Source organism: Protomyctophum bolini, assembly GCF_963924005.1.
Source record: "Protomyctophum bolini genome assembly, chromosome: 10".
Classification (NCBI taxonomy): domain Eukaryota; kingdom Metazoa; phylum Chordata; class Actinopteri; order Myctophiformes; family Myctophidae; genus Protomyctophum; species Protomyctophum bolini.
Genome location: NC_137871.1, coordinates 42815672 through 42841955, shown reverse-complemented (window position 1 = coordinate 42841955; position 26284 = coordinate 42815672). Strand labels below are relative to the sequence as shown.

Genomic DNA, 26284 nt, shown 5'->3' with positions numbered 1-26284 from the left:
ATTACAGTACATTTCAAGCACAAACTTAATACAAAGAATGCATGTTAACTGTGAGTGGACGACCCAATTAAGCCTTAGGCTACACTTGTTTACAACAGGGTCCACTTTGTTCAATTCATCAAAACATTTAGAGACAAACAAATACACTGAAAAACGTCTTGAATAATAAGAAGCAACCTGTAGGCTATTTGTGGGGTTTCTTTGAGAAGATCTTGATGGTAAAACTGCAATACTTTCATTGTATATTTTCAGAAACACATGTAAACACATTCTTGATGCAGTATACAGTAGGCTAGTATGAGTGTATTTCCAGATGATTAAGAATACATGTTGTTGATGCTGGTTGCAGATTATAAATAAGAGGTGAAAGTAGCTGCAATTTGCAACTCTAGATTTTTTTTTTTTACAATGCATGACGTCAATTATAGTCTGACATCAGCGCAACCACAGGTGTTATGAATTATTATTATGTCACATGATGGTTGATACAGTCAGCTCCGTTAGTTTTCTTTTCTTTTTAGCAGGCCTATTCTATTTGCAAACAGCAGATGGCGACACTGCGTGTGCACCAGGTGTGCACAGGCAGGCACATGCAGGTCTTGTTTTACGGCCTGTCGCAGAATTACAAAATGGCGGCTCGGAATGTGAACTCTTGGAATATTTTGGACAGAAAGTAACTCATAACATGTCTACGGGGGATTTTTATGAAAAACAAGCTCGGCAGATTGAAAGAGGATAATTCAAGCTTGGACTGCAGCTGCAATGTTGGTGAGTTTAACGTCATTTAAGACTTTGTGAATGTAATGTGTTTCTCAGTGGAAAGGGGTGAAGCTTGGGAGACCTGCAGTGTTTGCTCAGTGTGTGAGTTGGCCGTTCCTCACACTGTTTGTGGTGAGTTTTAGGTTGAACTCACCATTAATGTCAGTTTATTTTTGTTTCATTGAAATGGAATATCTATTTTCATTGTGGTATCTTTCCTCTTTGTTTTTATCTAGATAGAGCCACTACCATATTTTGTTTAGATTTATTTTATGTTACAGGCTTGCATGCCATATTTGCCAAACTGTGGCATTCTTTACACAAATAAGATACACCAACTTCTTGGGAAATAAAGAACCCCAATATATGTCTGTGTCCTGTGCCCTATTTGCCAGGTTACATACATGTATTATTTTGACTCTCTATAAAATGTGTTATGAATGAACTGTGATGTCTCTGGACCAACTGTTTACATGGAACCTGAATACAAGTAGGCCTATTCCTATTCCTCAATGTTTACATGACCAAAGCATTCATTATATAGGAATATAGCACTATATAGTCTACTAAGGGCAGACATTTGTAAAATAATACATGTATTCCAAACTCCCACAGACTACTTTCTGGCCTTGACAGCCCATTCATCCAAACAGAAAAGTCCTGTCTGATTGCATTAAACAATGTTACACTCACCAACATTGCAGCTGTACGAAAAGCTTGAATTATCCTCTTTCTATCTGCAAAGTTTTTGATTCATAAAAATCCACCATAGAAACGTTATGAGCTACTTTCTGTCAAGAAATGCCCTGCATTTGTCAGAGTTTGCAAGTGCTTGTTTTCAATAATTAAATGTGACATTTAGAAACAGGTGGTACGCAGGACGGTTGGGTGATTTCCAACGTGCGCTTCCAAACTCCAACACTCCATGCTGCTCAATGTTTTGCCACTCAGTCTAGATGAGGGGGGCGTGTCCTGATGGGAAAATCTATGCTCTCTATAGAGCCAGCCAGGCCAGTGAATGTAAATACTACTTTTGTGTGCGGTTTCTTGTAACAACCATTTCTAATGGACACTCAAAAGGTGCTATTTTTTGGTATTTTGCCATTTTGAGCGTTTTGGGAGTATTTTTGAGAGCTGGTTCAGTGGCAATTTTGGCTCATACTACCTTCGCACTAGGCAAAGTGTGACAATTCCTTTGGTAGAACCTCTGATTTGATTTGATTTATTTTGATTGCTACAATCGTCAGCAGTCCACAAGGGGGCGTCATCCAAAAGAGCCGACTTTGAAGAAGGAGAGGGTCACTATTCCACACTCACTCCAGAGGGCCACATTGCACATACTGTCGTAGCAAAAATAATAGCAGATGTGTCGCACTGCAACACGTTTTGAGCTTGTAGATCTGCTATTTGTGCTACGTTTGAATTGAAAATCCTGATATTATTTTTGCTATTTTTGAATTGGAATTTTGAAAAGTAATTTAAAATGCATTTAGTTATACTTAAATTTAGTTAACTTTATGAACTTTATTAACTCATTTTCAACTATGTCATTAATATACTTTAGAGCTGTTGTGTGGAAATAAGAAAAATATAATAATAATAATAATACAAACAGTCACCTCGATCTGTGTTTCCTAGAACTGGAGGTCTGAAAAAAATCATTAACATGGTGAATCACATCTTGATGTCATCAAGATGTGATTCACCATGTTAATGTGAATTAACGTGTATGACTATGTGAAGGCCGTGTCAGAGCTGTCTGAACATGTATGACTGTGCAGGCTGTGTCAGAGCTGTCTGAACATGTATGACTCTGTGCAGGCCGTGTCAGAGCTGTCTGAACATGTATGACTCTGTGCAGGCCGTGTCAGAGCTGTCTGAACATGTATGACTGTGCAGGCTGTGTCAGAGCTGTCTGAACATGTATGACTCTGTGCAGGCCGTGTCAGAGCTGTCTGAACATGTATGACTCTGTACAGGCCGTGTCAGAGCTGTCTGAACATGTATGACTATGTACAGGCCGTGTCAAAGCGCTGCAGTGAGGAGGAGCTGTCTGAACATGTATGACTATGTGCAGGCCGTGTCAGAGCTGTCTGAACATGTATGACTATGTGCAGGCCGTGTCAGAGCTGTCTGAACATGTATGACTCTGTGCAGGCCGTGTCAGAGCTGTCTGAACATGTATGACTATGTGCAGGCCGTGTCAGAGCGCTGCAGTGAGGAGGTGTCTCGTCTCAGAGAGCAGGAGAAGCTCCTGAAGAGCAGAGTGCTGAAGCAGGAGATCCTGCTCCACCGACTGCAGCTGCTCAACCAGCCCCGCCTCCACAAGACCTCAGCCAACCAGGAGCCGCCGCCGCCGCCGCCGCCACCGCCTGATGATGACCACACCCACAAGACTGCAGCCAACCAGGAGCCGCTGCCCCCTGATGACCACACCCAGCACAGAGGTCAGGCCACACACACCCCCAGCACAGTGATGTGCTCCCTCCGAAACCCAAACGATAGCAAAAATAATCATTCCCCTCTGTGAAGTGAGGGCCTCTTATCATCATATATACATCATCCATGACGTATAAGATGTCCATTTGCTCCGACATTATGACGTCAAATTCTCCATTCATTTTCTCAATGGGAATTTAATGTTTGTGTAGCACGAAAATCTGCACTAATTGCTGAATATAGGAGGGGCTATAATAGTGCCTCTCAAAAACTACATTTCTCATTGATCCGCGACTGCGTCGGTTTGACTGGACTGGCCACTGGACGTCATCCACTTTTATTTTGATAGGATTAGTTCACCCCCCCCCGCCAAAAAAAGCAAAACACCCTATGAAGCCTTTTTTTTGTCTCTTTCCATAAGCAAAATATTTTGACAACCGTCATAAAGATGCTAAACATAGCGGATGTGCAGTGGTGGGAAGTAAGTAACTAAGTACTTTTACTTAGGTAAGTACCGTTGAGGTATTTACCTTTGAGGTATTTGTACTTTACTTGAGTATTTTCAGTACTTTTAGGTCTACTCCACTACATCTCGGAGCTGAAATTTTTACTTTTTACTTCACTTCAATTATTTGAAAACTTTAGTTACTTTGGCGATTTTTGATTAGAAAAACTGTGTGGCCTTCAACCCTATACATTTTGGCCATTTGAAAATAGCTGATCTGCCACATGATGTGGCCCCCACCTTCACTTAACCCATTCTGACCTGAGATCAGATTCTAAAAATGTCTTCTACATCCTGACAGTTTTCATTCTGACCTGAGATCAGATTCTAAAAAAATTCTCATGTCAGTCGCTCTTCGATTTTTCAAAAATAGCAGATCTACAAGCTCGTAGCACACCACTCGGTGGCGCGCTATGAGCTTGTAGATCTGCTATTTTTCAATGGCTAAAGCATAACATAATGCTAACACCAAAATGGATTCCCGCCCACAATGGCCCTCAGGTTAATATCAGAATACTGATATATTATTGATTTCAGCTAATTAGTAGTATTAAAGTGTTATTGTCTTTCTTTATGTCCAATGTATTTTTATTTATAGTCCATAAAGTTAAAATAACTGTAACTCTTCAGGATTCTAATTAAAAAAAGCCAAAAAAGTAATAATCCAGGATTTCAATTCAAATAGCAAATAGCAAAACAATTGCTGATCTACAAGTTCAAAACATGTCACAGTGCGATGCGTTTTGAGCTTGTAGATCGGCTATTTTTTAATACGACAGTAATATGCAATGTGGCCCTCTGGAGTGTGTGGAAGTACTGTGGCCCTGCAGGGCCCACCCCTGATATAGAGCAACCTTTGTTCAACGTTGACCCCACATGGAACACAGGGAACTATATCGTTTGGTGCTGCTCTGGCATAGTGATACTGGACACAAAAACACATTTCCATGTGACAGAGAGGTCAAAGTTGAACGAAAGGTGCTCTATATATATATGGGACCTATTCCTACTAGAAATACTGTAGGTCAATTTCTACTAGAAATATATAGGTCAACAACAGAGCTACCAACCTGCACACATTTTGTGTACCAACCACGCAATTCTAGGCGTATAGACACCTAGAATTGCGTGGTTGGTACACAAAATGTGTGCAGGTTGGTAGCTCTGCAACAATACAAATGATGCTAGTTTTGTGGATTCATTTAGTTTTAATGCGTGGTCCCCAGTGACCCCCACCACCTTAATGACCAGAACTACCTACCCTAATATTCAGCATAACCAGAGCAGAACTCCCACCACGGGACTCGGGCAATCAATGCATACCTTCATTTGCAATCACTGTAATAATAAATAGGCCTATACATTTATTGTAAGTATTATTGATGTAAGTCCAAACATCGGAACTAACCCTTTAAAGCAGGGGTGTCGAACTCAACTTGGGGCGAGGGCCGCATTGGTCAAAAGGTCACTTGATGGGGGCCACAACCAGTTGCGGACGCACGCTCGATGTCTCAAGCCCAACACACACCGGCTCCGTTCATAGGTTCATTGAAAATAATGGAGGCGGCTGTTTTGACGCGCGGTGTTCGCAGACGGTGTGGGAGGCCCTTCAGTCAGTCACTGCTATAATATCTATCTATCTATCTATCTATCTATCTATCTATCTATCTATCTATCTATCTATCTATCTATCTATCTATCTATCTATCTATCTATCTATCTATCTATGTATGCTCAGACCCAGCCAGCCAGCCAGCCAGCAAGCCACACACATAGTGCTCAGACCCAGCCAGCCACACACATAGTGCTCACTGCTCAGACCCAGCCAGCAAGCCACATACATAGTGCTCAGACCCAGCCAGTCAGCCAGCCAGCAAGCCACACACATAGTGCTCAGAACCAGCCAGCCAGCCACACACATAGTGCTCAGACCCAGCCAGCCAGCAAGCCACATACATAGTGCTCAGAGCCAGCCAGCCACACACATAGTGCTCAGACCCAGCCAGCCAGAAAGCCACACACATAGTGCTCAGACCCAGCCAGCCAGCAGGCCACACACATAGTGCTCAGACCCAGCCAGCCACACACATAGCTCCGTAAGGGAGTGGTTGCACCACTCAAAAAATCTTCAAAAAACTGAAGAGGCTACTGGAGATTGGAAAACCTGATTTGGACATGATCTGATGCAGGACAATGTCACTATGACAGAAAGAGAAGATGGGTCTTCACACATTCACTCACACACACACACACACACACACACACACACACACACACACACACACACACACACACACACACACACACAACTTTGTGCCTATAATGTGCACGGCACCGATCCACTTCTTCATATCACGCAAGAGACGCCACACACCAGTATCGAAGAGAGATAGTCACTTACTCACTTGTTGTAACTTGTAGGGATGCCACAAAGTGACCATCAGCCAAATTGAATAGTCGACAGCCCTGCCGATTAATAATCGATTAATTGAACCCACCCCCCATATTAATCAATATCAGATAAAACGTATAAGATTTTATATTATGCACATGCCATGGTCACATAACCATTATATGTTGAGTGCATGCTTTGATGGTTACAGTTATATAATCAGTTTTGATGAGTAAACCTTTGTGGAGATCTTCTCAGTTCTCATTGTATGCTAGTTACTGCCATTCAGGATGGAAAATGAAATCCATTTGGATTTGGGGAGAAGTAGTTTCATAAGGGGCTGGTATGAAGTACTTGATATAAAGAGAACATGTTCAGTTCACTAGTCTACACTCTACTCTACACCTGCCTTCATTTCATCTGATTGTCTGTCTGTCTGGCAGGCACTTAACAAGCAATCGTTAACTGTGTCTGTTAGAGAGAGGGGCAGAGAAGAGTGGCTTTGCTCAACTTGATTTATACTTATATTCTCCACTCTGATGAAGGTACATGTTCGATATATCATGCAGCCTTACTTATAAGCCTATATTTTGGCTATTAAATGACATGGCGGGCCACATTTGGCCCGCGGGCCTTGACTTTGACACCCATGCTTTAAAGGTATATTCAGTGATTTCACTTAATTCAAATATCACTTATTTTTTTGTTTTGTTGTGATAATCCTCTCTACTATAGAGTGTGCTGACCACATAAGGAGTTCCTCCCTGTCCCCAGTTAACCCCTGGGGGTCAAAAAACCTTAGGTTTCGTTTTGAACTCTATCCTGATTGGACGAAGGCTTAGGTCCCACAGCCAAAAACGAAACCTAAGGTTTTTTGAGTAAAATCACTGAATATACCTTTAATAGGGTTATGATTTAAAATGGCATACAATGTGATAATTATGGTGTGTGTGTGCGTGCGTGCGTGCGTGCGTGCGCGCGCCCGTCAGATTGCTCGCAGGTGTTCCAGTCTGGCTCCAGGTCCAGTGGGGTGTACACTGTCACGCCACAAGGGGGCAGCGCTGCTCCAGTCTCCGTCTACTGTGACATGAGTGACGGCGGTGGCTGGACCTTGGTACAGAGACGCGTCGACGGCACCGAGAGCTTCAACAGGTGTGTGTAGTTAAGCAGTGGTGGAAGAAGTACTACATTGTTTTACTTAAGTAAAAGTAGTTAGACTCTTGAAACGTTTTCATTTAGTTTTATTCACATTTTAGTCAGAAATAATAATCAGTAATGAGAAATAATAAGAATTGAGAAATGTTTTATTTAAAAAAAAGAAATTCCCTTTCTTTTTTTCAAAAACTCGCGCTTCCTCGATAGTGCAAGAAATAATCAGAAATGAGATATAATAAGTCAATATGTCAAATAATGTTTTAGGAGCTGTTTCTCAACAACCAAAGTGTCAAATAATGTTTTAGGAGCTGTTTCTCAACAACCAAAAGTGTAAAATAATGTTTTAGGAGCTGTTTCTCAACAACCAAAGTGTCAAATAATGGTTAGAAGCTGTTTTTCAACAACCAAACGTGTCAAATAATGTTTTAGGAGCTGTTTCTCAACAACCAAAAGTGTAAAATAATGTTTTATGAGCTGTTTCTCAACAACCAAAGTGTCAAATAATGGTTAGAAGCTGTTTTTCATCAACCAAAAGTGTCAAATAATGTTTTAGGAGCTGTTTCTCAACAACCAAAAGTGTAAAATAATGTTTTAGGAGCTGTTTCTCAACAACCAAAGTGTCAAATAATGGTTAGAAGCTGTTTTTCAACAACCAAACGTGTCAAATAATGTTTTAGGAGCTGTTTCTCAACAACCAAAAGTGTAAAATAATGTTTTAGGAGCTGTTTCTCAACAACCAAAGTGTCAAATAATGGTTAGAAGCTGTTTTTCAACAACCAAAAGTGTCAAATAATGTTTTAGGAGCTGTTTCTCAACAACCAAAAGTGTAAAATAATGTTTTAGGAGCTGTTTCTCAACAACCAAAGTGTCAAATAATGGTTAGAAGCTGTTTTTCAACAACCAAAAGTGTCAAATAATGTTTTAGGAGCTGTTTCTCAACAACCAAAAGTGTAAAATAATGTTTTAGGAGCTGTTTCTCAACAACCAAAGTGTCAAATAATGGTTAGAAGCTGTTTTTCAACAACCAAAAGTGTCAAATAATGTTTTAGGAGCTGTTTCTCAACAACCAAAGTGTCAAATAATGGTTAGAAGCTGTTTTTCAACAACCAAAAGTGTCAAATAATGTTTTAGGAGCTGTTTCTCAACAACCAAAAGTGTAAAATAATGTTTTAGGAGTTGTTTCTCAACAACCAAAGTGTCAAATAATGGTTAGAAGCTGTTTTTCAACAACCAAAAGTGTCAAATAATGTTTTAGGAGCTGTTTCTCAACAACCAAAAGTGTAAAATAATGTTTTAGGAGCTGTTTCTCAACAACCAAAGTGTCAAATAATGGTTAGAAGCTGTTTCCCAAAATAATTTGCCTCCCAAAATAATTTGCCTCCCAAAATAATTTGCCAAAATAATTTGCCTCCCAAAATAATTTGCCTGCCAAAATAATTTGCCTCCCAAAATAATTTGCCTCCCAAAATAATTTGCCTCCCAAAATAATTTGCCTCCCAAAATAATTTGCCAAAATAATTTGCCTCCAAAAATAATTTGCCAAAATAATTTGCCTCCCAAAATAATTTGCCAAAATAATTTGCCTCCCAAAATAATTTGCCAAAATAAATTGCCTCCCAAAATAATTTGCCTCCCAAAATAATTTGCCAAAATAATTTGCCTCCCAAAATTATTTGCCAAAATTAGCAGCGCTGTTTCTCAACAACCAAAAGTGTAAAATAATGTTTTATGAGCTGTTTCTCAACAACCAAAGTGTCAAATAATGGTTAGAAGCTGTTTTTCAACAACCAAAAGTGTCAAATAATGTTTTAGGAGCTGTTTCTCAACAACCAAAAGTGTAAAATAATGTTTTAGGAGCTGTTTCTCAACAACCAAAGTGTCAAATAATGGTTAGAAGCTGTTTTTCAACAACCAAACGTGTCAAATAATGTTTTAGGAGCTGTTTCTCAACAACCAAAAGTGTAAAATAATGTTTTAGGAGCTGTTTCTCAACAACCAAAGTGTCAAATAATGGTTAGAAGCTGTTTTTCAACAACCAAAAGTGTCAAATAATGTTTTAGGAGCTGTTTCTCAACAACCAAAAGTGTAAAATAATGTTTTAGGAGCTGTTTCTCAACAACCAAAGTGTCAAATAATGGTTAGAAGCTGTTTTTCAACAACCAAAAGTGTCAAATAATGTTTTAGGAGCTGTTTCTCAACAACCAAAAGTGTAAAATAATGTTTTAGGAGCTGTTTCTCAACAACCAAAGTGTCAAATAATGGTTAGAAGCTGTTTTTCAACAACCAAAAGTGTCAAATAATGTTTTAGGAGCTGTTTCTCAACAACCAAAAGTGTAAAATAATGTTTTAGGAGCTGTTTCTCAACAACCAAAGTGTCAAATAATGGTTAGAAGCTGTTTTTCAACAACCAAAAGTGTCAAATAATGTTTTAGGAGCTGTTTCTCAACAACCAAAGTGTCAAATAATGGTTAGAAGCTGTTTTTCAACAACCAAAAGTGTCAAATAATGTTTTAGGAGCTGTTTCTCAACAACCAAAAGTGTAAAATAATGTTTTAGGAGTTGTTTCTCAACAACCAAAGTGTCAAATAATGGTTAGAAGCTGTTTTTCAACAACCAAAAGTGTCAAATAATGTTTTAGGAGCTGTTTCTCAACAACCAAAAGTGTAAAATAATGTTTTAGGAGCTGTTTCTCAACAACCAAAGTGTCAAATAATGGTTAGAAGCTGTTTCCCAAAATAATTTGCCTCCCAAAATAATTTGCCTCCCAAAATAATTTGCCAAAATAATTTGCCTCCCAAAATAATTTGCCTGCCAAAATAATTTGCCTCCCAAAATAATTTGCCTCCCAAAATAATTTGCCTCCCAAAATAATTTGCCAAAATAATTTGCCTCCAAAAATAATTTGCCAAAATAATTTGCCTCCCAAAATAATTTGCCAAAATAATTTGCCTCCCAAAATAATTTGCCAAAATAAATTGCCTCCCAAAATAATTTGCCTCCCAAAATAATTTGCCAAAATAATTTGCCTCCCAAAATTATTTGCCAAAATTATTTGCCTCCCAAAATAATTTGCCAAAATAATTTGCCTCCCAAAATAATTTGCCTCCCAAAATAATTTGCCTCCCAAAATAATTTGCCTCCCAAAATAATTTGCCTCCCAAAATAATTTGCCAAAATAATTTGCTTCCCAAAATAATTTGCCTGCCAAAATAATTTGCCTCCCAAAATAATTTGCCTCCCAAAATAATTTGCCTCCCAAAATAATTTGCCACCCAAAATAATTTGCCAAAATAATTTGCCAAAATAATTTGCCAAAATAATTTGCCTCCCAAAATAATTTGCCTCCCAAAATAATTTGCCTCCCAAAATAATTTGCCTCCCAAAATAATTTGCCAAAATAATTTGCCTCCCAAAATAATTTGCAAAAATAATTTGCCTCCAAAAATAATTTGCCTCCCAAAATAATTTGCCTCCCAAAATAATTTGCCTCCCAAAGTGTAAAATAATGTTTTAGGAGCTGTTTCTCAACAACCAAAGTGTCAAATAATGGTTAGAAGCTGTTTTTCAACAACCAAAAGTGTCAAATAATGTTTTAGGAGCTGTTTCTCAACAACCAAAAGTGTAAAATAATGTTTTAGGAGCTGTTTCTCAACAACCAAAGTGTCAAATAATGGTTAGAAGCTGTTTTTCAACAACCAAAAGTGTAAAATAATGTTTTAGGAGCTGTTTCTCAACAACCAAAGTGTCAAATAATGGTTAGAAGCTGTTTTTCAACAACCAAAAGTGTCAAATAATGTTTTAGGAGCTGTTTCTCAACAACCAAAAGTGTAAAATAATGTTTTATGAGCTGTTTCTCAACAACCAAAGTGTCAAATAATGGTTAGAAGCTGTTTTTCAACAACCAAAAGTGTCAAATAATGTTTTAGGAGCTGTTTCTCAACAACCAGAAGTGTAAAATAATGTTTTAGGAGCTGTTTCTCAACAACCAAAGTGTCAAATAATGGTTAGAAGCTGTTTTTCAACAACCAAAAGTGTCAAATAATGTTTTAGGAGCTGTTTCTCAACAACCAAAGTGTCAAATAATGGTTAGAAGCTGTTTTTCAACAACCAAAAGTGTCAAATAATGTTTTAGGAGCTGTTTCTCAACAACCAAAAGTGTCAAATAATGTTTTAGGAGCTGTTTCTCAACAACCAAAGTGTCAAATAATGGTTAGAAGCTGTTTTTTAACAACCAAAAGTGAAAAATAATGTTTTAGGAGCTGTTTCTCAACAAACAAAGTGTCAAATAATGGTTAGAAGCTGTTTTTCAACAACCAAAAGTGTCAAATAATGTTTTAGGAGCTGTTTCTCAACAACCAAAAGTGTAAAATAATGTTTTAGGAGCTGTTTCTCAACAACCAAAGTGTCAAATAATGTTTAGAAGCTGTTTTTCAACAACCAAAAGTGTCAAATAATGTTTTAGGAGCTGTTTCTCAACAACCAAAAGTGTAAAATAATGTTTTAGGAGTTGTTTCTCAACAACCAAAGTGTCAAATAATGGTTAGAAGCTGTTTTTCAACAACCAAAAGTGTCAAATAATGTTTTAGGAGCTGTTTCTCAACAACCAAAAGTGTAAAATAATGTTTTAGGAGCTGTTTCTCAACAACCAAAGTGTCAAATAATGGTTAGAAGCTGTTTTTCAACAACCAAAAGTGTCAAATAATGTTTTAGGAGCTGTTTCTCAACAACCAAAAGTGTAAAATAATGTTTTAGGAGCTGTTTCTCAACAACCAAAGTGTCAAATAATGGTTAGAAGCTGTTTTTCAACAACCAAAAGTGTAAAATAATGTTTTAGGAGCTGTTTCTCAACAACCAAAGTGTCAAATAATGGTTAGAAGCTGTTTTTCAACAACCAAAAGTGTAAAATAATGTTTTAGGAGCTGTTTCTCAACAACCAAATGTGTAAAATAATGTTTTATGAGCTGTTTCTCAACAACCAAAGTGTCAAATAATGGTTAGAAGCTGTTTTTCAACAACCAAAAGTGTCAAATAATGTTTTATGAGCTGTTTCCTCAACAACCAGAAGTGTAAAATAATGTTTTGGGAGCTGTTTCTCAACAACCAAAGTGTCAAATAATGGTTTGGTTAGCTGTTTTTCAACAACCAAAAGTGTCAAATAATGGTTAGAAGCTGTTTTTCAACAACCAAAAGTGTCAAATAATGTTTTAGGAGCTGTTTCTCAACAACCAAAAGTGTAAAATAATGTTTTAGGAGCTGTTTCTCAACAACCAAAGTGTCAAATAATGGTTAGAAGCTGTTTTTCAACAACCAAAAGTGTCAAATAATGTTTTAGGAGCTGTTTCTCAACAACCAAAGTGTCAAATAATGGTTAGAAGCTGTTTTTCAACAACCAAAAGTGTCAAATAATGTTTTAGGAGCTGTTTCTCAACAACCAAAAGTGTAAAATAATGTTTTAGGAGCTGTTTCTCAACAACCAAAGTGTCAAATAATGGTTAGAATAATTTTGGGAGGAAAAATTATTTTGGCAAATTATTTTGGGAGGCAAATTATTTTGGCAAATTATTTTGGGAGGCAAATTATTTTGGCAAATTATTTTGGGAGGCAAATTATTTTGGGAGGCAAATTATTTTGGCAAATTCTTTTGGGAGGCAAATTATTTTGGCAAATTAATCCCAAAATAATTTGCCAAAATAATTTGCCTCCCAAAATAATTTGCCAAAATAATTTGCCTCCCAAAATAATTTGCCTCCCAAAATAATTTGCCTCCCAAAATAATTTGCCTCCCAAAATAATTTGCCTCCCAAAATAATTTGCCTCCCAAAATAATTTGCCTCCCAAAATAATTTGCCTTCCAAAATAATTTGCCTCCCAAAATAATTTGCCTCCCAAAATAATTTGCCTCCCAAAATAATTTGCCAAAATAATTTGCCTCCCAAAATAATTTGCCAAAATAATTTGCCTTCCAAAATAATTTGCCTCCCAAAATAATTTGCCTCCCAAAATAATTTGCCTCCCAAAATAATTTGCCAAAATAATTTGCCTCCCAAAATAATTTGCCAAAATAATTTGCCTCCCAAAATAAATTTCCAAAATAATTTGCCTCCCAAAATAATTTACCAAAATAATTTGCCTCCCAAAATAATTTGCCTGCCAAAATAATTTGCCTCCCAAAATAATTTGCCTCCCAAAATAATTTGCCTCCCAAAATAATTTGCCAAAATAATTTGACTCCCAAAATAATTTGCCTCCCAAAATAATTTGACTCCCAAAATAATTTGCCAAAATAATTTGCCTCCCAAAATAATTTGCCTCCCAAAATAATTTGCCAAAATAATTTGCCTCCCAAAATAATTTGCCTGCCAAAATAATTTGCCTCCCAAAATAATTTGCCTGCCAAAATAATTTGCCTCCCAAAATAATTTGCCTCCCAAAATAATTTGCCTCCCAAAATAATTTGCCACCCAAAATAATTTGCCTCCCAAAATAATTTGCCAAAATAATTTGCCTCCCAAGATAATTTGCCTCCCAAAATAATTTGCCTCCCAAAATAATTTGCCTCCCAAAATAATTTGCCTCCCAAAATAATTTGACTCCCAAAATAATTTGACTCCCAAAATAATTTGCCTCCCAAAATAATTTGACTCCCAAAATAATTTGACTCCCAAAATAATTTGCCAAAATAATTTGCCTCCCAAAATAATTTGCCTCCCAAAATAATTTGCCTGCCAAAATAATTTGCCTCCCAAAATAATTTGCCTCCCAAAATAATTTGCAAAAATAATTTGCCTCCCAAAATAATTTGCCTCCCAAAATAATTTGCCAAAATAATTTGCCTTCCAAAATTATTTGCCAAAATTATTTGCCTCCCAAAATAATTTGCAAGAATAATTTGCCTCCCAAAATAATTTGCCAAAATAATTTGACTCCCAAAATAATTTGCCTCCCAAAATAATTTGACTCCCAAAATAATTTTCCAAAATAATTTGCCTCCCAAAATAATTTGCCAAAATAATTTGCCTCCCAAAATAATTTGCCAAAATAATTTGCCTCCCAAAATAATTTGCCTGCCAAAATAATTTGCCTCCCAAAATAATTTGCCAAAATAATTTGCCTCCCAAAATAATTTGCCTCCCAAAATAATTTGCCAAAATAATTTGCCTCCAAAAATAATTTGCCAAAATAATTTGCCTCCCAAAATAATTTGCCAAAATAATTTGCCTCCCAAAATAATTTGCCAAAATAAATTGCCTCCCAAAATAATTTGCCTCCCAAAATTATTTGCCTCCCAAAATAATTTGCAAAAATAATTTGCCTCCCAAAATAATTTGCCAAAATAATTTGACTCCCAAAATAATTTGCCTCCCAAAATAATTTGCCTCCCAAAATAATTTGCCAAAATAATTTGCCTCCCAAAATAATTTGCCTCCCAAAATAATTTGCCTCCCAAAATAATTTGCCTCCCAAAATAATTTGCCAAAATAATTTGCCTCCCAAAATAATTTGCCAAAATAATTTGCCAAAATAATTTGCCAAAATAATTTGCCAAAATAATTTGCCTCCCAAAATAATTTGCCAAAATAATTTGCCTCCCAAAATAATTTGCCTCACAAAATAATTTGCCTCACAAAATAATTTGCCTCCCAAAATAATTTGCAAAAATAATTTGCCTCCCAAAATAATTTGCCTCCCAAAATAATTTGCCTCCCAAAATAATTTGCCAAAATAATTTGCCTCCCAAAATAATTTGCAAAAATAATTTGCCTCCCAAAATAATTTGCCTCCCAAAATAATTTGCCAAAATAATTTGCCTCCCAAAATAATTTGCCAAAATAATTTGCCTCCCAAAATAATTTGCCAAAATAATTTGCCTCCCAAAATAATTTGCCAAAATAAATTGCCTCCCAAAATAATTTGCCTCCCAAAATTATTTGCCTCCCAAAATAATTTGCAAAAATAATTTGCCTCCCAAAATAATTTGCCAAAATAATTTGACTCCCAAAATAATTTGCCTCCCAAAATAATTTGCCAAAATAATTTGCCTCCCAAAATAATTTGCCTCCCAAAATAATTTGCCTCCCAAAATAATTTGCCTCCCAAAATAATTTGCCTCCCAAAATAATTTGCCAAAATAATTTGCCTCCCAAAATAATTTGCCAAAATAATTTGCCAAAATAATTTGCCAAAATAATTTGCCTCCCAAAATAATTTGCCAAAATAATTTGCCTCCCAAAATAATTTGCCTCACAAAATAATTTGCCTCACAAAATAATTTGCCTCCCAAAATAATTTGCAAAAATAATTTGCCTCCCAAAATAATTTGCCTCCCAAAATAATTTGCCTCCCAAAATAATTTGCCAAAATAATTTGCCTCCCAAAATAATTTGCAAAAATAATTTGCCTCCAAAAATAATTTGCCTCCCAAAATAATTTGCCTCCCAAAATAATTTGCCTCCCAAAGTGTAAAATAATGTTTTAGGAGCTGTTTCTCAACAACCAAAGTGTCAAATAATGGTTAGAAGCTGTTTTTCAACAACCAAAAGTGTCAAATAATGTTTTAGGAGCTGTTTCTCAACAACCAAAAGTGTAAAATAATGTTTTAGGAGCTGTTTCTCAACAACCAAAGTGTCAAATAATGGTTAGAAGCTGTTTTTCAACAACCAAAAGTGTAAAATAATGTTTTAGGAGCTGTTTCTCAACAACCAAAGTGTCAAATAATGGTTAGAAGCTGTTTTTCAACAACCAAAAGTGTCAAATAATGTTTTAGGAGCTGTTTCTCAACAACCAAAAGTGTAAAATAATGTTTTATGAGCTGTTTCTCAACAACCAAAGTGTCAAATAATGGTTAGAAGCTGTTTTTCAACAACCAAAAGTGTCAAATAATGTTTTAGGAGCTGTTTCTCAACAACCAGAAGTGTAAAATAATGTTTTAGGAGCTGTTTCTCAACAACCAAAGTGTCAAATAATGGTTAGAAGCTGTTTTTCAACAACCAAAAGTGTCAAATAATGTTTTAGGAGCTGTTTCTCAACAACCAAAGTGTCAAATAATGGTTAGAAGCTGTTTTTTAACAACCAAAAGTGAAAAATAATGTTTTAGGAGCTGTTTCTCAACAAACAAAGTGTCAAATAATGGTTAGAAGCTGTTTTTCAACAACCAAAAGTGTCAAATAATGTTTTAGGAGCTGTTTCTCAACAACCAAAAGTGTAAAATAATGTTTTAGGAGCTGTTTCTCAACAACCAAAGTGTCAAATAATGTTTAGAAGCTGTTTTTCAACAACCAGAAGTGTCAAATAATGTTTTAGGAGCTGTTTCTCAACAACCAAAAGTGTAAAATAATGTTTTAGGAGTTGTTTCTCAACAACCAAAGTGTCAAATAATGGTTAGAAGCTGTTTTTCAACAACCAAAAGTGTCAAATAATGTTTTAGGAGCTGTTTCTCAACAACCAAAAGTGTAAAATAATGTTTTAGGAGCTGTTTCTCAACAACCAAAGTGTCAAATAATGGTTAGAAGCTGTTTTTCAACAACCAAAAGTGTCAAATAATGTTTTAGGAGCTGTTTCTCAACAACCAAAAGTGTAAAATAATGTTTTAGGAGCTGTTTCTCAACAACCAAAGTGTCAAATAATGGTTAGAAGCTGTTTTTCAACAACCAAAAGTGTAAAATAATGTTTTAGGAGCTGTTTCTCAACAACCAAAGTGTCAAATAATGGTTAGAAGCTGTTTTTCAACAACCAAAAGTGTAAAATAATGTTTTAGGAGCTGTTTCTCAACAACCAAATGTGTAAAATAATGTTTTATGAGCTGTTTCTCAACAACCAAAGTGTCAAATAATGGTTAGAAGCTGTTTTTCAACAACCAAAAGTGTCAAATAATGTTTTATGAGCTGTTTCCTCAACAACCAGAAGTGTAAAATAATGTTTTGGGAGCTGTTTCTCAACAACCAAAGTGTCAAATAATGGTTTGGTTAGCTGTTTTTCAACAACCAAAAGTGTCAAATAATGGTTAGAAGCTGTTTTTCAACAACCAAAAGTGTCAAATAATGTTTTAGGAGCTGTTTCTCAACAACCAAAAGTGTAAAATAATGTTTTAGGAGCTGTTTCTCAACAACCAAAGTGTCAAATAATGGTTAGAAGCTGTTTTTCAACAACCAAAAGTGTCAAATAATGTTTTAGGAGCTGTTTCTCAACAACCAAAGTGTCAAATAATGGTTAGAAGCTGTTTTTCAACAACCAAAAGTGTCAAATAATGTTTTAGGAGCTGTTTCTCAACAACCAAAAGTGTAAAATAATGTTTTAGGAGCTGTTTCTCAACAACCAAAGTGTCAAATAATGGTTAGAATAATTTTGGGAGGAAAAATTATTTTGGCAAATTATTTTGGGAGGCAAATTATTTTGGCAAATTATTTTGGGAGGCAAATTATTTTGGCAAATTATTTTGGGAGGCAAATTATTTTGGGAGGCAAATTATTTTGGCAAATTCTTTTGGGAGGCAAATTATTTTGGCAAATTTTTTTGGCAAATTAATCCCAAAATAATTTGCCAAAATAATTTGCCTCCCAAAATAATTTGCCAAAATAATTTGCCTCCCAAAATAATTTGCCTCCCAAAATAATTTGCCTCCCAAAATAATTTGCCTCCAAAAATAATTTGCCAAAATAATTTGCCTCCCAAAATAATTTGCCAAAATAATTTGCCTCCCAAAATAATTTGCCAAAATAAATTGCCTCCCAAAATAATTTGCCTCCCAAAATAATTTGCCAAAATAATTTGCCTCCCAAAAATATTTGCCAAAATTATTTTCCTCCCAAAATAATTTGCAAAAATTATTTGCCTCCCAAAATAATTTGCCTCCCAAAATAATTTGCCAAAATAATTTGCCTCCCAAAATAATTTGCCTCCCAAAATAATTTGCCTCCCAAAATAATTTGCCTCCCAAAATAATTTGCCTTCCAAAATAATTTGCCTCCCAAAATAATTTGCCTCCCAAAATAATTTGCCTCCCAAAATAATTTGCCAAAATAATTTGCCTCCCAAAATAATTTGCCAAAATAATTTGCCTCCCAAAATAAATTTCCAAAATAATTTGCCTCCCAAAATAATTTACCAAAATAATTTGCCTCCCAAAATAATTTGCCTGCCAAAATAATTTGCCTCCCAAAATAATTTGCCTCCCAAAATAATTTGCCTCCCAAAATAATTTGCCAAAATAATTTGACTCCCAAAATAATTTGCCTCCCAAAATAATTTGACTCCCAAAATAATTTGCCAAAATAATTTGCCTCCCAAAATAATTTGCCTCCCAAAATAATTTGCCAAAATAATTTGCCTCCCAAAATAATTTGCCTGCCAAAATAATTTGCCTCCCAAAATAATTTGCCTGCCAAAATAATTTGCCTCCCAAAATAATTTGCCTCCCAAAATAATTTGCCACCCAAAATAATTTGCCTCCCAAAATAATTTGCCAAAATAATTTGCCTCCCAAGATAATTTGCCTCCCAAAATAATTTGCCTCCCAAAATAATTTGCCTCCCAAAATAATTTGCCTCCCAAAATAATTTGACTCCCAAAATAATATGACTCCCAAAATAATTTGCCTCCCAAAATAATTTGACTCCCAAAATAATTTGCCAAAATAATTTGCCTCCCAAAATAATTTGCCTCCCAAAATAATTTGCCTGCCAAAATAATTTGCCTCCCAAAATAATTTGCCTGCCAAAATAATTTGCCTCCCAAAATAATTTGCCTCCCAAAATAATTTGCCACCCAAAATAATTTGCCTCACAAAATAATTTGCCTCCCAAAATAATTTGCCTCACAAAATAATTTGCCTCCCAAAATAATTTGCCTCCCAAAATAATTTGCAAAAATAATTTGCCTCCCAAAATAATTTGCCTCCCAAAATAATTTGCCAAAATAATTTGCCTTCCAAAATTATTTGCCAAAATTATTTGCCTCCCAAAATAATTTGCAAGAATAATTTGCCTCCCAAAATAATTTGCCAAAATAATTTGACTCCCAAAATAATTTGCCTCCCAAAATAATTTGACTCCCAAAATAATTTTCCAAAATAATTTGCCTCCCAAAATAATTTGCCAAAATAATTTGCCTCCCAAAATAATTTGCCAAAATAATTTGCCTCCCAAAATAATTTGCCTGCCAAAATAATTTGCCTCCCAAAATAATTTGCCAAAATAATTTGCCTCCCAAAATAATTTGCCTCCCAAAATAATTTGCCTCCAAAAATAATTTGCCAAAATAATTTGCCTCCCAAAATAATTTGCCAAAATAATTTGCCTCCCAAAATAATTTGCCAAAATAAATTGCCTCCCAAAATAATTTGCCTCCCAAAATTATTTGCCTCCCAAAATAATTTGCAAAAATAATTTGCCTCCCAAAATAATTTGCCAAAATAATTTGACTCCCAAAATAATTTGCCTCCCAAAATAATTTGCCTCCCAAAATAATTTGCCAAAATAATTTGCCTCCCAAAATAATTTGCCTCCCAAAATAATTTGCCTCCCAAAATAATTTGCCTCCCAAAATAATTTGCCAAAATAATTTGCCTCCCAAAATAATTTGCCAAAATAATTTGCCAAAATAATTTGCCTCCCAAAATAATTTGCCAAAATAATTTGCCTCCCAAAATAATTTGCCTCACAAAATAATTTGCCTCACAAAATAATTTGCCTCCCAAAATAATTTGCAAAAATAATTTGCCTCCCAAAATAATTTGCCTCCCAAAATAATTTGCCTCCCAAAATAATTTGCCAAAATAATTTGCCTTCCAAAATTATTTGCCAAAATTATTTGCCTCCCAAAATAATTTGCAAAAATAATTTGCCTCCCAAAATAATTTGCCAAAATAATTTGCCAAAATAATTTGACTCCCAAAATAATTTGCCTCCCAAAATAATTTGAATCCCAAAATAATTTTCCAAAATAATTTGCCTCCCAAAATAATTTGCCAAAATAATTTGCCTCCCAAAATAATTTGCCAAAATAATTTGCCTCCCAAAATAATTTGCCTGCCAAAATAATTTGCCTCCCAAAATAATTTGCCTCCCAAAATAATTTGCCAAAATAATTTGCCTCCCAAAATAATTTGCCTCCCAAAATAATTTGCCTCCCAAAATAATTTGCCTCCAAAAATAATTTGCCAAAATAATTTGCCTCCCAAAATAATTTGCCAAAATAATTTGCCTCCCAAAATAATTTGACAAAATAAATTGCCTCCCAAAATAATTTGCCTCCCAAAATAATTTGCCAAAATAATTTGCCTCCCAAAATTATTTGCCAAAATTATTTGCCTCCCAAAATAATTTGCAAAAATAATTTGCCTCCCAAAATAATTTGCCTCCCAAAATAATTTGCCTCCCAAAATAATTTGCCTCCCAAAATAATTTGCCTCCCAAAATAATTTGCCACCCAAAATAATTTGCCTCCCAAAATAATTTGCCAAAATAATTTGCCTCCCAAAATAATTTGCCAAAATAATTTGCCTCCCAAAATAATTTGCCAAAATAATTTGCCTCCAAAAATAATTTGCCTCCCAAAATAATTTGCCTCCCAAAGTGTAAAATAATGTTTTAGGAGCTGTTTCTCAACAACCAAAGTGTCAAATAATGGTTAGAAGCTGTTTTTCAACAACCAAAAGTGTCAAATAATGTTTTAGGAGCTGTTTCTCAACAACCAAAGTGTCAAATAATGGTTAGAAGCTGTTTTTCAACAACCAAAAGTGTCAAATAATGTTTTAGGAGCTGTTTCTCAACAACCAAAAGTGTAAAATAATGTTTTATGAGCTGTTTCTCAACAACCAAAGTGTCAAATAATGGTTAGAAGCTGTTTTTCAACAACCAAAAGTGTCAAATAATGTTTTAGGAGCTGTTTCTCAACAACCAAAAGTGTAAAATAATGTTTTAGGAGCTGTTTCTCAACAACCAAAGTGTCAAATAATGGTTAGAAGCTGTTTTTCAACAACCAAAAGTGTCAAATAATGTTTAGAAGCTGTTTTTCAACAGCCAAAAGTGTCAAATAATGTTTTAGGAGCTGTTTCTCAACAACCAAAAGTGTCAAATAATGGTTAGAAGCTGTTTTTCAACAGCCAAAGGTGTCAAATAATGTTTTAGGAGCTGTTTCTCAGTAACCAAAAGTGTAAAATAATATTTTAGGAGCTGTTTCTCAACAACCAAAGTGTCAAATAATGGTTAGAAGCTGTTTTTCAACAACCAAAAGTGTCAAAAATGTTTTAGGAGCTGTTTCTCAACAACCAAAAGTGTAAAATAATGTTTTAGGAGCTGTTTCTCAACAACCAAAGTGTCAAATAATGGTTAGAAGCTGTTTTTCAACAACCAAAAGTGTCAAATAATGTTTTAGGAGCTGTTTCTCAACAACCAAAAGTGTAAAATAATGTTTTAGGAGCTTATTTGCAAAAATAATTTGCCTCCCAAAATAATTTGACTCCCAAAATAATTTGCCTCCCAAAATAATTTGCCTCCCAAAATAATTTGCCTCCCAAAATAATTTGCCTCCCAAAATAATTTGCCAAAATAATTTGCCTCCCAAAATAATTTGCCTCCCAAAATAATTTGCCACCCAAAATAATTTGCCTCCCAAAATAATTTGCCAAAATAATTTGCCTCCCAAAATAATTTGCCAAAATAATTTGCCTCCAAAAATAATTTGCCTCCCAAAGTGTAAAATAATGTTTTAGGAGCTGTTTCTCAACAACCAAAGTGTCAAATAATGGTTAGAAGCTGTTTTTCAACAACCAAAAGTGTCAAATAATGTTTTAGGAGCTGTTTCTCAACAACCAAAGTGTCAAATAATGGTTAGAAGCTGTTTTTCAACAACCAAAAGTGTCAAATAATGTTTTAGGAGCTGTTTCTCAACAACCAAAAGTGTAAAATAATGTTTTATGAGCTGTTTCTCAACAACCAAAGTGTCAAATAATGGTTAGAAGCTGTTTTTCAACAACCAAAAGTGTCAAATAATGTTTTAGGAGCTGTTTCTCAACAACCAAAAGTGTAAAATAATGTTTTAGGAGCTGTTTCTCAACAACCAAAGTGTCAAATAATGGTTAGAAGCTGTTTTTCAACAACCAAAAGTGTCAAATAATGTTTAGAAGCTGTTTTTCAACAGCCAAAAGTGTCAAATAATGTTTTAGGAGCTGTTTCTCAACAACCAAAAGTGTCAAATAATGGTTAGAAGCTGTTTTTCAACAGCCAAAGGTGTCAAATAATGTTTTAGGAGCTGTTTCTCAGTAACCAAAAGTGTAAAATAATATTTTAGGAGCTGTTTCTCAACAACCAAAGTGTCAAATAATGGTTAGAAGCTGTTTTTCAACAACCAAAAGTGTCAAAAATGTTTTAGGAGCTGTTTCTCAACAACCAAAAGTGTAAAATAATGTTTTAGGAGCTGTTTCTCAACAACCAAAGTGTCAAATAATGGTTAGAAGCTGTTTTTCAACAACCAAAAGTGTCAAATAATGTTTTAGGAGCTGTTTCTCAACAACCAAAAGTGTAAAATAATGTTTTAGGAGCTGTTTCTCAACAACCAAAGTGTCAAATAATGGTTAGAAGCTGTTTTTCAACAACCAAAAGTGTCAAATAATGTTTTAGGAGCTGTTTCTCAACAACCAAAAGTGTAAAATAATGTTTTAGGAGCTGTTTCTCAACAACCAAAGTGTCAAATAATGGTTAGAAGCTGTTTTTCTACAACCAAAAGTGTCAAATAATGTTTTAGGAGCTGTTTCTCAACAACCAAAAGTGTAAAATAATGTTTTAGGAGCTGTTTCTCAACAACCAAAGTGTCAAATAATGGTTAGAAGCTGTTTTTCAACAACCAAAAGTGTCAAATAATGTTTTAGGAGCTGTTTCTCAACAACCAAAAGTGTAAAATAATGTTTTAGGAGCTGTTTCTCAACAACCAAAGTGTCAAATAATGGTTAGAAGCTGTTTTTCAACAACCAAAAGTGTAAAATAATGTTTTAGGAGCTGTTTCTCAACAACCAAAGTGTCAAATAATGGTTAGAAGCTGTTTTTCAACAACCAAAAGTGTCAAATAATGTTTTAGGAGCTGTTTCTCAACAACCAAAAGTGTAAAATAATGTTTTAGGAGCTGTTTCTCAACAACCAAAGTGTCAAATAATGGTTAGAAGCTGTTTTTCAACAACCAAAAGTGTCAAATAATGTTTTAGGAGCTGTTTCTCAACAACCAAAAGTGTAAAATAATGTTTTAGGAGCTGTTTCTCAACAACCAAAGTGTCAAATAATGGTTAGAAGCTGTTTTTCAACAACCAAAAGTGTCAAATAATGTTTTAGGAGCTGTTTCTCAACAACCAAAAGTGTAAAATAATGTTTTAGGAGCTGTTTCTCAACAACCAAAGTGTCAAATAATGGTTAGAAGCTGTTTTTCTACAACCAAAATTGTCAAATAATGTTTTAGGAGCTGTTTCTCAACAACCAAAAGTGTAAAATAATGTTTTAGGAGCTGTTTCTCAACAACCAAAGTGTCAAATAATGGTTAGAAGCTGTTTTTCAACAACCAAAAGTGTCAAATAATGTTTTAGGAGCTGTTTCTCAACAACCAAAAGTGTAAAATAATGTTTTAGGAGCTGTTTCTCAACAACCAAAGTGTCAAATAATGGTTAGAAGCTGTTTTTCAACAACCAAAAGTGTCAAATAATGTTTTAGGAGCTGTTTCTTTGGCAAATTATTTTGGGAGGCAAATTATTTTGGGAGGCAAATTATTTTGGCAAATTATTTTGGGTGGCAAATTATTTTGGCAAATTATTTTGGGAGGCAAATTATTTTGGGAGGCAAATTATTTTGGCAGGCAAATTATTTTGGGAGGCAAATTATTTTGGCAGGCAAATTATTTTGGGAGGCAAATTATTTTGGCAAATTATTTTGGGAGGCAAATTATTTTGGCAAATTATTTTGGGAGGCAAATTATTTTGGCAAATTAATAATAATCCCAAAATAATTTGCCAAAATAATTTGCCTCCCAAAATAATTTGCCAAAATAATTTGACTCCCAAAATAATTTGCCTCCCAAAATATTTTTACTCCCAAAATAATTTGCCTCCCAAAATAATTTGCCAAAATAATTTGCCTCCCAAAATAATTTGCCAAAATAATTTGCCTCCCAAAATAATTTGCCTGCCAAAATAATTTGCCTCCCAAAATAATTTGCCTGCCAAAATAATTTGCCTCCCAAAATAATTTGCCTCCCAAAATAATTTGCCTCCCAAAATAATTTGCCAAAATAATTTGCCACCCAAAATAATTTGCCTCCCAAAATAATTTGCCAAAATAATTTGCCTCCCAAGATAATTTGCCTCCCAAAATAATTTGCCAAAATAATTTTCCTCCCAAAATAATTTGCCTCCCAAAATAATTTGCCAAAATAATTTGCCTCCCAAAATAATTTGCCTCCCAAAATAATTTGCCAAAATAATTTGCCTCCCAAAATAATTTGCCTCCCAAAATAATTTGCCTCCCAAAATAATTTGCCTCACAAAATAATTTGCCTCACAAAATAATTTGCCTCCCAAAATAATTTGCCTCCCAAAATAATTTGCCTCCCAAAATAATTTGCCTCCCAAAATAATTTGCAAAAATAATTTGCCTCCCAAAATAATTTGCCTCCCAAAATAATTTGCCTCCCAAAATAATTTGCCAAAATAATTTGCCTCCCAAAATAATTTGCCAAAATAATTTGCCTCCCAAAATAATTTGCCAAAATAATTTGCCTCCCAAAATAATTTGCCAAAATAATTTGCCTCCCAAAATAATTTGCCTCCCAAAATAATTTGCCTCCCAAAATAATTTGCTTCCCAAAATAATTTGCCAAAATAATTTGCCAAAATAATTTGCCTCCCAAAATAATTTGCCTCCCAAAATAATTTGCCTCACAAAATAATTTGCTTCCCAAAATAATTTGCCAAAATAATTTGCCTCCCAAAATAATTTGCCTCCCAAAATAATTTGCCTCCCAAAATAATTTGCCTCCCAAAATAATTTGCCTCCCAAAATAATTTGCCTCCCAAAATAATTTGCCTTCCAAAATAATTTGCCTCCCAAAATAATTTGCCTCCCAAAATAATTTGCCTCCCAAAATAATTTGCCTCCCAAAATAATTTGCCAAAATAATTTGCCTCCCAAAATAATTTTCCAAAATAATTTGCCTCCCAAAATAATTTACCAAAATAATTTGCCTGCCAAAATAATTTGCCTCCCAAAATAATTTGCCTCCCAAAATAATTTGCCTCCCAAAATAATTTGCCAAAATAATTTGACTCCCAAAATAATTTGCCTCCCAAAATAATTTGACTCCCAAAATAATTTGCCAAAATAATTTGCCTCCCAAAATAATTTGCCTCCCAAAATAATTTGCCAAAATAATTTGCCTCCCAAAATAATTTGCCTGCCAAAATAATTTGCCTCCCAAAATAATTTGCCTGCCAAAATAATTTGCCTCCCAAAATAATTTGCCTCCCAAAATAATTTGCCTCCCAAAATAATTTGCCACCCAAAATAATTTGCCTCCCAAAATAATTTGCCAAAATAATTTGCCTCCCAAGATAATTTGCCTCCCAAAATAATTTGCCACCCAAAATAATTTGCCTCACAAAATAATTTGCCTCTCAAAATAATTTGCCTCCCAAAATAATTTGCCTCCCAAAATAATTTGCCTCCCAAAATAATTTGCCAAAATAATTTGCCTCCCAAAATAATTTGCCTCCCAAAATAATTTGCCTCCCAAAATAATTTGCCAAAATAATTTGCCTCCCAAAATAATTTGCCTGCCAAAATAATTTGCCTCCCAAAATAATTTGCCTGCCAAAATAATTTGCCTCCCAAAATAATTTGCCTCCCAAAATAATTTGCCTCCCAAAATAATTTGCCACCCAAAATAATTTGCCTCCCAAAATAATTTGCCAAAATAATTTGCCTCCCAAGATAATTTGCCTCCCAAAATAATTTGCCACCCAAAATAATTTGCCTCACAAAATAATTTGCCTCCCAAAATAATTT

At 34.7% G+C, this 26284-nt stretch overlaps 1 protein-coding gene across 2 annotated transcripts in view; it reads left to right on the top strand.

Annotated features, from left to right (window-relative positions):
- The window catches only part of LOC308322938 (fibrinogen-like protein 1), a 160984-nt gene that overhangs the window by 2241 nt on the left and 132459 nt on the right, over positions 1-26284 (top strand). The window contains exons 1-3 of one of the 2 annotated variants that reach the window (XM_080774437.1): positions 670-768; positions 2957-3206; positions 7085-7247. In XM_080774437.1, coding sequence (XP_080630563.1) covers positions 763-768; positions 2957-3206; positions 7085-7247 — 419 coding nt within the window. In that variant the 5' untranslated portion in view covers positions 670-762. Of the gene's footprint in view, positions 1-669; positions 769-2956; positions 3207-7084; positions 7248-26284 lie in introns of those variants that run through there. The other variant, XM_080774436.1, reaches the window with a different exon arrangement.